Source organism: Mytilus edulis, chromosome 8 (assembly GCF_963676685.1).
Source record: "Mytilus edulis chromosome 8, xbMytEdul2.2, whole genome shotgun sequence".
NCBI classification, from domain to species: Eukaryota; Metazoa; Mollusca; class Bivalvia; order Mytilida; family Mytilidae; genus Mytilus; species Mytilus edulis.
In genome coordinates this window covers 57,485,638-57,497,522 of record NC_092351.1, presented here as the reverse complement: position 1 = coordinate 57,497,522, position 11,885 = coordinate 57,485,638, and the positions used below count along the sequence as shown (strand labels likewise).

Sequence of the window (11,885 nt, the reverse complement as noted above, 5' to 3'; positions counted from 1 at the left end):
ATGAGACTCAATACAGAAGTATCAGTTTTAGTGGTATTATAGCTGACACACACATGAATAAAGAACAGACACAAAAATGAACATTTACGTAGCAAATCTTCTCTTTCTCATACATTACTTTTACCATAAGACCAGGTTCAACCCACCATCTTAAAATGTCCTGTTACAAGTTAGGAATATTATAGTTGTTACCAAAGAGTAAAATAACAATAAAACAAAACTCCGAGGAAAATCATGAATGGAATGTCCCAACGCAAGTTCTAAAGCTCAAACACTTCAAATGTGTGGATAACATTTGTAATATTTCTGACTATGTACAGGCATTTTCTTATGTATAAATGGTGCAGTAAACCTGGCTTTATAGCTAGCTAAACCTCTCAATTGTATGACAGTCGCATTCAAATTCATCATATTGACAACGATGTGTAAACCAAACAAACAGACATAACAGGGCAACATTATCTTATCATGTAAATCACTAGTAAAACAAGCAAATGTGTCAACAAAGACAAACAAAATGGCATATAGAGAAAGCACAAAACAAAAACGGCAGACAAGAATACAATAGATAAACAAAGCACAACACAATGAAGGGGAACTGCCAAAATAGTCTGTTTCTATGTATGTTGGCGTCTGGTTTTGTGGCATTTCACTGTCTGTTATTCCATTGTCTTCCTCTTATAGTTGGTGTGTTTCTCTTGGTTTTGCTTTATGACCTGGATGTATAACTGTAAAGTCTATTTCCATTACATTTAAATTTTTTTTGTCGTTATTAGACACACAAAATGTTGTGGTTCTACAATGACAGGTAGAAAACATTACAGAGAGTAACATATGGTTTTGAACGATATCTGTTTACCTCAAATATACACGCAATGAAGAAATTTGATAATATATATATACTAAAAAAACTACTTCACAATTTCTCATCATTAGTGTTGTGGGTTATTCGCTAGACAACATCAGTAAAGAACATGTACAAAATCATACTGATTGTGTGTTTGTCAACAGTCAACTTGACATCAGGAAGTAAAAATATAAGTGGTAAGGACAAAATTAACATTTAATGTTAGATTTCCATATAGATAAATCTTATGCATAAAATTATCTCATCTGTGAAAATATTTTGTTTTACATTATTAACCGGATGTTTTGGACGGTAATTGATTTGGGGATGTACGGCGGGCGGGCGGGCGGGCTGCTGTCAAATGTTGTCCGTGAATTAACTCATGAACTGTTAAACAAAGGTTTTAAAATTTCAATATGTTGTTACTTACAACAATATGGAGGTCAAGTTCAATAATGACTTTTACCATTCAGGAGTTATGTTTCTTAAAAGATTGAAAAAAGGTGTTTATAGTCCTGTCCGTGCATTTACTCATCAACTGTTCAACCAAAGCTTTTAAAATTTTAAGATGTTGTTATTGATGAAAAATTTGAGATCAAATTTTAAAAATGACGATTTATACTTTGACCGTTCTGGAGTAATGGTTCTTGAAAGATTGAAAAATGGCGTTTCCAGTCGTGTCTGGCATTAACTCATGAACTATTCAATCAAAATTTTTAAGATTTTAAGATGTTGTTACTGGTGACAAAATAGAATTCAGGTTGAATAATGACGATTTCGACTTTTACCGTTTTTCAAATTTAAATATGTTGTTACCGATGACAAAATTGAGGTCAAGTTCAATAATGGCGATTTTTACTTTTTCTGTTCAGGAGTTATGGTTCTTGAAAGATGGAAAAATTGTGTTTCCAGTCATGTTGTTGCATTAATTCATGAACCATTCAACCAAAGCTTATCAAATTTTAATATGTTGTTACTGATGACTAAATATAGGTCAAATTTGATATTGACCATTTTCTCTTTCACCGTTCATCAGTTATGGTCCTTGTAATATTGAAAAATGCCAGGACACAAATAAATGTTAATAAATCTGTTTTGTTGTCGCTCTGACAGCCTCTTGTTAAGAACTAATTAGGATTTGATTCATTTTTGAATTCCAAATGCTTTGAGCGTTTTAACATGAAGGTAAATCCAGAAAATTGCTTAAGACCCACGAAAATCATTCGTGTTGTTTTCAATTTTAGCTAGGTTTACACATTGTAGTTAAAACTATGTTTGATGTAAGTAACTTAATATTGAAAACAATACTTTATGTAATTGTGCATTATGAGCGCTTTGTGACAATTAAAATGATTTTCGAATATGTGTTTCTCTCTTATTGTCAGTCGTAAATTACGTCAGTTGTATAAAGCATTAGCAAATTATCAAATAAGAAATAACATATATTGTTAAAATAATTTCAACCGTTGATTTATATAAGGCTTGAATATGTAAAAAATAAACAGTTCGCGCTAGCAATTGAAAACATTTCTTTTTTACAATTATCGAAGACAGTGACACTTGCATGTTGGCGTTAATATTAAGAAATATCTGTTAGTATGGTCAAAATACCGTCTTGCAGTATTTTAAAGTTTTATACCTTTTCGTTGTTGATTTCAGAAGTAAGACAGAATCGGAAATCTTCAGAGGAAGATGATAGAGTTGACACTATTTGGAATGAATTGCAAGGTGAGTTTTATTTAGGTTATTGTTTATTTTTTAGTCTTTGATCTGTTCATAAGTTACTGGCAGGATATGATAAACTACGTATGGTCTATAGATACGTTTGTACAGAGAGATTAGTATGCCCGTAATGAAAATTCTGAATTGCACTTATCAGAGCAGTTTTGCTGCCATTACCTCTGATGGCCTTATCACTCAAATGCAGACTTGCTGTAAGCGCCGGTGAAAGTAGGAGAGGGGGAAATGGGGAAAATGGAAAATGCATACTTTCGGTTTGTTCAATGGCATCTGATATACTGTACATGTGTAGTGATATATCTGTTTGTTTCTTTTATTTAATAGGTCGATTCAACCAGTTAAAAGGTTTCCTGATATTGTTTCTCGTTGTTTGACTCTTGTATGAATAGCTTATATGAGTTCTGGCCATTTTTTCTATATCATAATTTGCATTATTGGTGTAACTTACTACATACAAAAAAATGTTGGTATTAAGGATAATACATATTAGATATGTAATATAGGGAAATAAATTAATGAAAAGGGGGATATGCTTTGAAATGTTAGTACAAATGTACAAAGGAGTCTAAATTGAAAACTACGTTCAAACCTATGATTGCGTTGGATAAAAACCGCAATTTTTATACGTGTGCATGTAAAACAAATTTCGTTGTAGAAGGGTCTAAAAACAGCACAAACAACATTTTCCAAAAGACCAAAAAAGTGAAAAAGTATGTTTAAACAAAACGCATTTGACTAACGGGTCGAACAACTGATGTTCTTTAACCCTGCTATCTGCCATTGGCGATTGCCAAATAAAATTGATCACAAGATGTAACAAAATGGATCTTAATATATATTTAATACTAAACAGAAAACAAATTTTTAACTTGTGGCCACGATGTTATGCGACAAACATACGGTGTCAATATTTTTCAGTACACCAGATCCGGATTTCGACAATAAATGTCCCTTCAGTGATGATAGGGATCGAAACGGTATTTGGAAGGCCATATAAAAAGTACCCTCATTTTTAGAAAAAGTACCCTCATTTTTAGATAGACTCTTGAATTTTAAGAGTCAATATAGGATGAACGGATCATATAAACCGGAGGGAAAAAATGATACAAGCCCAAACGAAAAACTATAAACGAGTCTAAATTGAAAACTACGTTCAAACCTATGATTGCGTTGGATGAAAACCGCAATTATTATACGTGTGCATGTAAAACAAATTTCGTTGTAGAAGGGTCTAAAAACAGCACAAACAACATTTTCCAAAAGACCAAAAAAGTGAAAAAGTATATTTAAACAAAACGCATTTGACTAACAGGTCGAACAACCGATGTTCTTTAATATATATATATGAAAAGAAAGATCATGACATAAATATTATATACTTTTAAGTGGTTAAGTTTTAGTTTTCGAGAACTAAGACCTTATATTTAATATTTTGTCTTTCATAGGAATATGTCTGCATGGAAATCAACGCGGAACTGTTCAAGAGCTGAAGAGGGATACAAAAGTTCTTCTCAAAAGTAAGTAATATAAATGATATTAAATGGGATACTATTAAAAAAAAAAACAATCTCATTTACGTGTATTGAATTTCCAGAACTGATGTAGATATTTACATAGAATAAAGATTTTTCTAATGATAATGATATAATGAACGGATCTCTCCAAACATTATATTCAAAATTAATACTGTTAAATTGTTTTTAATTTTCACAGCCATGAATCATTCAAACATTTTACATCGAGTGTTTCCTTGCGGTAAATGCTTCTTTCCTTAATACCATATCCAAAATACTTTTGCTAGTGATATTTGCCTTTTGAATAATATCGTAAAATTCAAAGTGACCGTGACAACCAAATTATTTTACGTAACGTTTAACCATTCTTTTATTTCTCTTTTTTTGGCAACATTTCATGCTAGAGTTGATTTTTTTATTTAGTAACATATGTTATTGATTATCACTTATTTTTCTAAGAACTATGTACTAGTTAAACAAGTTTTTTTGTTTATGCAGTTGGGTCATATAAAACAAAATTAAAAGATTAGATAGGAGTCACAAAAATTGATCGATTATTTGTCAATTAAACTTCGTTGGTTATATTTTTAGAATACTTATCATGGTACATGTAGAATAGAAATGTATTTAAACACATATGTATATATAAATATGTTATGAACAAGATATAATTTTGTACAAATTATAAATAATATAAATAAATAATTGTATAACTTTGCCAATGAGACAACTACATGTATCCACCAAAGATCAAATGAAGTAGATGTAAGCAAACCTTTTTTTCAACCTCACAGCATTCTTTAATGATATCTTAAGAGCATATAGTCGGCTATAGTCCTGGCAAGAAAAATGTGACACACATCAAATGAGAAAACTGATGGACAAATGTACAACTATAACAAAACAATATAGGAAATTCAAATACGAGTTTGATTGAATTGGACCAATGATTGGTAAATTACCTGCCACTTTCTGTCAGTGTTTCTATTGGTGGTTTCCTGCTATGTGTCAAATCTTTATGCTTTTCTGTTACAACACTATCCAAATTTATGGATAGGGTTGGGTGCTCGTAGACATGTTTAACCCCGCCACATTCTGTAAGTGTCTGTCTAAAGTCATGAGCCTGTAATTTAGTAGTTATTGTTTGATGTTTCGTAATATATTTGTTTTTCGTTTTTTTGTTGTTTTGTACATACATCAGGCCATTTTTTCTCGTTTTAATTGTGTTATTTTGACATTTTTGGGTCTTTTATGCGATATTGGTTTGGCTTATTGTTAAAGTGACGTATGATTGAAAAATATACTTGATAAGTTATCTTATTGAAAGTAGTCTAATTTACAATATTACCACATATCCATTTAGATATCAATCATTATCTCTTTTGTAGATATGGCAATATACAAAGATGTTGTTAAAATGAATAAACAATTGAAAAATAATATCAAGTGGATCTTAGAAGGTATGCATACTTTTATTCAACGTTACTCCGTGTAAAAATTGTTGAGTCACAAGTTTCATGAGGTTGATAAGATACTTTCCATAAATTAACAATAAGTGAAAACATATGTCATGTAAGAATTATTATGTAAAACATCAAGAAAAGTAAATACAAAATGTAAACGTGTAATTTAATAGTTTCGGTAATATTAGTTTACAATTTAAAATTTAAATCTCTATGAAAAAAAAACGCGTCTGGCGTATATACAAAATTTAGTCCTGGTATCTAGGATGAGTTTAATTATATATCTATATATTTTTTGGGTACTTATTGACTAATTTGAAATTACATATTTTCAGAAATTCGAGGGGAAAAAGAAATTTTAAGGATAGTTAGTCTATTGAAGAATGATTTCAAAGGTATTTGTTTGATCTGTTAACGCACTCTTGATGCATATGTGATCATTAGGAAAGGAAGCTTCTACCAACTGATGATGATAGATATAAAAACAAGTATAGCCATAGTTGTTGACACATTTGACCTACCTCTGGTCTTTTCGTACAGAATGACTGTTGTTTGCATTAAAGTCAAATCGCAAACATTCCATGCATGTTCATGACTGTTTAACATAAAAACAACAATCCATCAAAACCATGTGACGTAGATTATCGCATCTATCGTACAACAGCTTTCAACCAGATGAACCCCCGGCAAATGACGTCACGATAAACGTTCTTAAATGACAAACAAAAATACGTACATGTATTTGAAAGATTTAATATATCTTTCACGTTTTTTTTAGGATGTAAGTTGTTGAGTAAAACGGATTTATGGTTACATGTGTACGTTATACGCAGAAAATTGCTATTTGATTTTATTAAAGCTTTCCTTTAATTTTGATTTTTAAAAAAATATTCCTACAAAGATAAAATATTTTGATATTCCTACATATTTTGCATTGCATTCAGAATATCCCAGCGCACTCTTCGCGATATATGCTGCCTTTAATTTGAAGGCTAAATATCACGTGAAAATAAAATTGATGTAGATGAATCGTTGTTAGAAAATATAAAATTTATTTGTTCATATGTTGTAAATCAATGTTTTAAGACTCTCAATTCGTCTTCTACTGAATATATGTTTTTTGAAAGACATCAACTAGATAATTAAGTAACAATCATTTAATTTATTTTGTATATTTTCAAATTATAAGGAACATGTGCAAAACCTGCAAGAGATTGTACAGAGCTTAAGAAGTACAACAAACAAACCGGCGTATACAAAATAAGTGCAGGAAATTCGAAGGCTCTTAAGGTTTACTGTGATATGGCAACTGACGGAGGTGGTTGGTCGGTTAGTATAATATCTTATGTTCACTATTACAATTAAGTAAATGGTTCCCAAATGCGTTCACCATTGTCGGTGTTTGTATCCAATTTGCTTAATTTCAAGTATCCGTCTTGTGTTTTGTGGATTTTCTGTTCCTCCTTTGTTGCAATTGTCGAACTATTGTCTTTGCTACTTCCTTAACTTTACCACTCTCCTTTCACAATTATCAATGTTTTGATTAACATATAATCAAAAAGAATTGTTATTCAAATTGATTTTATTGATTTTATTAAAGTATGTAGTATTTAAAAATTAAAAAAAAGGCTGAACTGATGCCTTAATTTATTACATTTTATTTACAGTTACAACTTTACAGGGTATGGGGTGTAAAAAAATATGTTCATTACACGCCTATATCTATTTTTCACATGCTACGTTTAAAATTGTTTTAAATGTGATAAACATAAAAATAAGGAGATATGGTTTGCTTGCCAAAGAGGCAACCATAAACCAGAGTTCAAATTATAGACAATCGTAGGTCAAACATGAGAATTCCCTTACAAATTGATGCATGGAAACAAGATCGCGGACACACACCAATTTTACACTGGACGATGATCAATTAAAACTCAGTTAATCACAACTTTTGAGGGCTCGATTTAAATTTTCGAAATACCGATCATGATGATATACCCTTCGTTAGAATATATTAAATTGAGGTAAAATTTCCTATTCCTTAGATCATCCAGAGACACCAAGATGGAAACGTGGATTTCAAACGAACATGGGCAGAATACGAAAATGGGTTTGGGAATGTTGAAGGTGACTACTGGTTAGGTAAGTCATTTTTTTCGATTTTGTTTGTGATAACTTTTAGGACAAAATCAGTAAGTATATATTAACACGCAATGATTGATTGATTAACTAGATATGATAACATATTTGGTATCCATCCCGAACACCAAATAATACAAATACAAAAAAAACAACAGATATTTTGTACTGTTCTCCATCTTATAGTCACAGTGAGGCTTTCAACTCGCAGTAAAAATATTCACCTCACTGCAAACTTAAAGACGCGACCAATTGCTCCGGTTAGAGCGGAATGTTTTTGCAACGGAATAACATTTGACAACTGTGATTTAATGTCCAGACCTATGAGTAATATCAATAAATTGATTTGACAAAGGGATCAAACAGTTACGCTCTGTTTTTTTCATTCATATATTAATTCTACAGTTTTTTTTTATTATTATTGGCTCGCTTGAACGGAGTCAAAAGGCGAGACATAGGTATGCTGTTTCCTGCGTCGGCGGCGACGTCAACAAAGTATTAGTTTGTGATTAGGTCTAGTTTATGGTGAACTACTAGTGCTAAATCAAAGATATTTGGTATATAAAAAAGAAGATGTGGTATGATTGCCAATGAGACAACTATCCACAAAAGACCAAAATGACACAGACATTAACAACTATAGGTCACCGTACGGCCTTCAACAATAAGCAAAGCCCAACCGATTAATCAGCTATAATAGGCAGCGATAAGACAATGTAAAACAATTCAAACGAGAAAACTAACGGCCTCATTTATGTAAAAAAATGAACGAAAAACAAATATGTAACACATAAACAAACGACAACCACTGAATTACAGGCTACTGACTTGGGACAGACACATACATAAATAATGTGTGCAGTTGTATTAGTATTGGCTCATTTGCATTACCATTAAGATAATTCCCCCCTCAGTTATGGTCTATTCACTTTGAAATGTTTGCTTAGTTTTCATGTATTTATTGGTGTTGAGGTAAGTTTATTTGAAACAACTAGTGGAATGATATTGGGTATGCAGTTATGTTAGCATTAGCACATCTCATTACCATGAAGATTATTTTATACCAATAGATGTGTATTTAGTTCTATTCTGTTTTTGGGGTGAAAGCTAAATAAGATAGAGAGAAACTAAACAGACATCAATGATCATCGATATAAGATGAAAAACCCAAAGATTCTCGTATACAATGTTGATAGTATCTTTTATTATGTTTGTTGAATATGCATATTGACCAAGGTGAGCAACACAGGGTCTTTAGACACTCTATTTTTTTTTTATATCTTATCATTAAGGAAACAAACATATCCATCGTATGACATCTAGTGGGAAATATGAACTGAGGATAGATTTGACAAACAACAAAAATGAGAAGAAATACGCTGTGTACAAACAATTCAGTATTGGAGATGCAGCATCAAAATACAAACTACGTATTGGGAGTTATAGCGGAAATGCAGGTAACTGATAATGTGTTTGCCATTTTTTTTTAAGAAATTGAGCAATATTTATATTATGTTCATCCTTGTCGTATGAAGATTTTAAACGATCTATCTACATGATCTAGAATATCAAATTAAATGATTAATTACGGATCCTCTTGTATCATAGCCTTCAAGAAAATTATATGTATCTATTAAAAACTGAATAGATAATCTTCCTTTCTGGTTCTGAGTTTTGATTTTGTTAAGTAGCACACTAACAGCCAACCTGCCGATATTGATATAATAAAATAGAGCATTGAAACAGGGAATGTGTTAAAGAGACAAAAATCCGACCAATGATCAAACAACGACCGAAGGCGACCAATAGGTCTTCTATATAGCGAGAAACTCCCGCTACCGGAGGCATGCTTCAGCTGCACTATAAACAATATATATATATATTAGCACAGTTATAATGGAAGTCATACTAAACTCCGAAATATACACAAGAAACTAACTTTTAAAATCATACATGACTACCATAGACCAGAGGCTCCTGACTTGGGACAGGCGAATCAATGCAATTGTGTTTTAACATGTTTTTTTTCAGATATCTGCCCTTCCCCTATACCTCTAGCTAATGTAGAAAAACTAACGCATGACAAAACGCACAGTAAAACTCAATTAAAAAGTCCGAGTCCGATGTCAGAAAAGGAAGCAAATAAATTAATCAACAAAAGATTATTAGCAGTTACTGACATGCCAGCTCCAGACCTCAATTGAACTGATTGCAAAACTATGTCTTTATCATATGACAATCAAGTACAATCCCTCCCGTAAGCATCATACCATCATATCATCATACAATATATGAGAAGAACATAACCCGTATCATGCCAACAACTGGTTTTAGAATAATGTGTTTATTTTCGATACAAAGACCCAATAAGTGAATCAATATTAAAGCCAAAATATGAAATCTTTAATGACCTGTCAACAGTATAGTAACTATATCCCTTCTTAATAAGTCTGTTTGAAGGTTTTGTTAACTTTTGACTTTTTTGCATTTTGTAAATAATATCACCGTAAAACTATGATGTGAAATACCGGAACGTATACATTGTCTGCACATTAAATTATATTAACGAATGATGTCCTTGTACCGATGATAACATTTTGTAAATGTTTTGACTAGTTTGTGATATCAAAAACCCTAATGTAATAATTTTTCAGTAATACACCAATTTCTATCGCCAAAATCAAATACATTGATAAACCTATGTTTCTGTTTTTTATCGACCCAAAATATAAGTAGCTGAAAGAAAAAAAAAATTTCGTTAAAGATATTTTTCGAAAAATTTCTATTTTTATTTTAAATTTCTGAAAAACCGAGAACTGAACTATCCCTTTTGGAAACAATGGTAAATACCAATTGATGCGATGATACGTAAAAATACACAAAATAGAACAATAATATTAAAAGATTAGAAAACAGAAAACGTGACAACTTTTTTAACCAACTCATACCCTATCATAATTACTCCTAGAATAACACAGTTTTTCTCTGCAATAACCATGTTAAGAAGACGCATCTTTTATATGTTTAAAACATTCATTTTCCAGGTGATTCAATGACGGTACATGATGGAATGATGTTTTCCTCCACTGATAAAGACAATGATCAGTACGGTGGTGACTGTGCCAAGCAATATGGACCTTGGTGGCATAAAAAATGCTGCTCGAGTGCACTCAACAAACAGTTGAGTTCCAACCTTTATTGGGTCACTTTTCCTAACTATGCTGCCAAATCATCTATTATGATGATAAGAAGAATATAGACAATTTTATATTAATAAATTTTTATCAAATAAATATGCTGTTTTGTTATATTGAGAGGTGAATGTAAATTTCGTCGGCCATGAAATTAGTATGTTAGTCAAAGATTCATCTTAGTTTTAAGTTTCAGATGGTTTGAACAAAACCCATCATATTTATTCTAGCATTTCGGGTGAAGTAAAGATGGTTCATCTTAAAGAGTTCAGATCAATAAAACGACAACGTTTTTGTCACTCAAAATTTTAAAGTTTATCGAAAGTTATTGAAGTGTTCAATGTTTACTTTCAATTTGTGCGGTGTATTGTAGATTGTGGTTTTATCGTATCACTAGCCTGTCATCACTTGAGGTTTTGAGTTCGTGTTCGACTCCAATCTTTGTTGACTAAGATTTTCAGTTTTTCCATCAAATGTCGGTGGTTCTCTGGCTTTCTCCACCAAAGAAAAATTAACTCCAATACCTAGCAGAGTCAAAGCGAAATCCTTCAAACAAATTTTAAGAGTATCCCATCAAATGTTAACGCGCTTTTATAGATAGAAAAACAGCTTGGGTGTTTAAGCTACAGATCAGTCAGATTTTTTTAGATGCGACATGTCTTCAAAAATTGTATACAGCAATAAAAAAAAATTGAAAAAAGTAAACTTTTTTACGTAATTAATTTTCCAATAAGATATGTCTGTGCACAAACGGAGATATAGGGTATAAGTCAATGAAACAGAACCCTAGAATTAATTATAACCAAACATCAGTGTCAAACCCTAAATTGTCTCCAATTTATAAAATTTGTTTTAACGATTTAAAGAAATAATAAAAATTTGAACATAAAGTGTTTTTCTTGACATTCAAATTCAATATGTTAGTATCGAAGATTATTTGTGGGCTTGATTTAACCAGAACTCATTGGGTTTATTCCTGTGATACAGGGTA

The 11,885-nt window shown here is 31.4% G+C and overlaps 1 protein-coding gene across 1 annotated transcript; it reads left to right on the top strand.

The window, feature by feature from the left end:
- Positions 1 to 338: 338 nt before the first annotated feature.
- LOC139485984 (fibrinogen-like protein A) lies at positions 339 to 10,987 on the top strand. The gene is made up of 9 exons (XM_071270667.1): positions 339 to 1,044; positions 2,507 to 2,575; positions 4,033 to 4,104; positions 5,490 to 5,561; positions 5,900 to 5,959; positions 6,754 to 6,893; positions 7,610 to 7,706; positions 8,996 to 9,160; positions 10,748 to 10,987. The coding sequence occupies exons 1-9, from the start codon at positions 975 to 977 to the stop codon at positions 10,960 to 10,962; spliced, it is 960 nt and encodes a 319-aa protein (XP_071126768.1). The 5' UTR covers positions 339 to 974; the 3' UTR covers positions 10,963 to 10,987.
- Positions 10,988 to 11,885: the final 898 nt, after the last annotated feature.

Coding starts and splice junctions, on each gene's coding strand:
- LOC139485984 (XM_071270667.1), top strand. CDS start 975: ATGTACAAAATCATACTGATTGTGTGTTTGTCAACAGTCAACTTGACA. Junction 7,707..8,995: donor TGAAGGTGACTACTGGTTAG/GTAAGTCATTTT, acceptor CTTATCATTAAG/GAAACAAACATATCCATCGT. Junction 9,161..10,747: donor GAGTTATAGCGGAAATGCAG/GTAACTGATAAT, acceptor TTCATTTTCCAG/GTGATTCAATGACGGTACAT.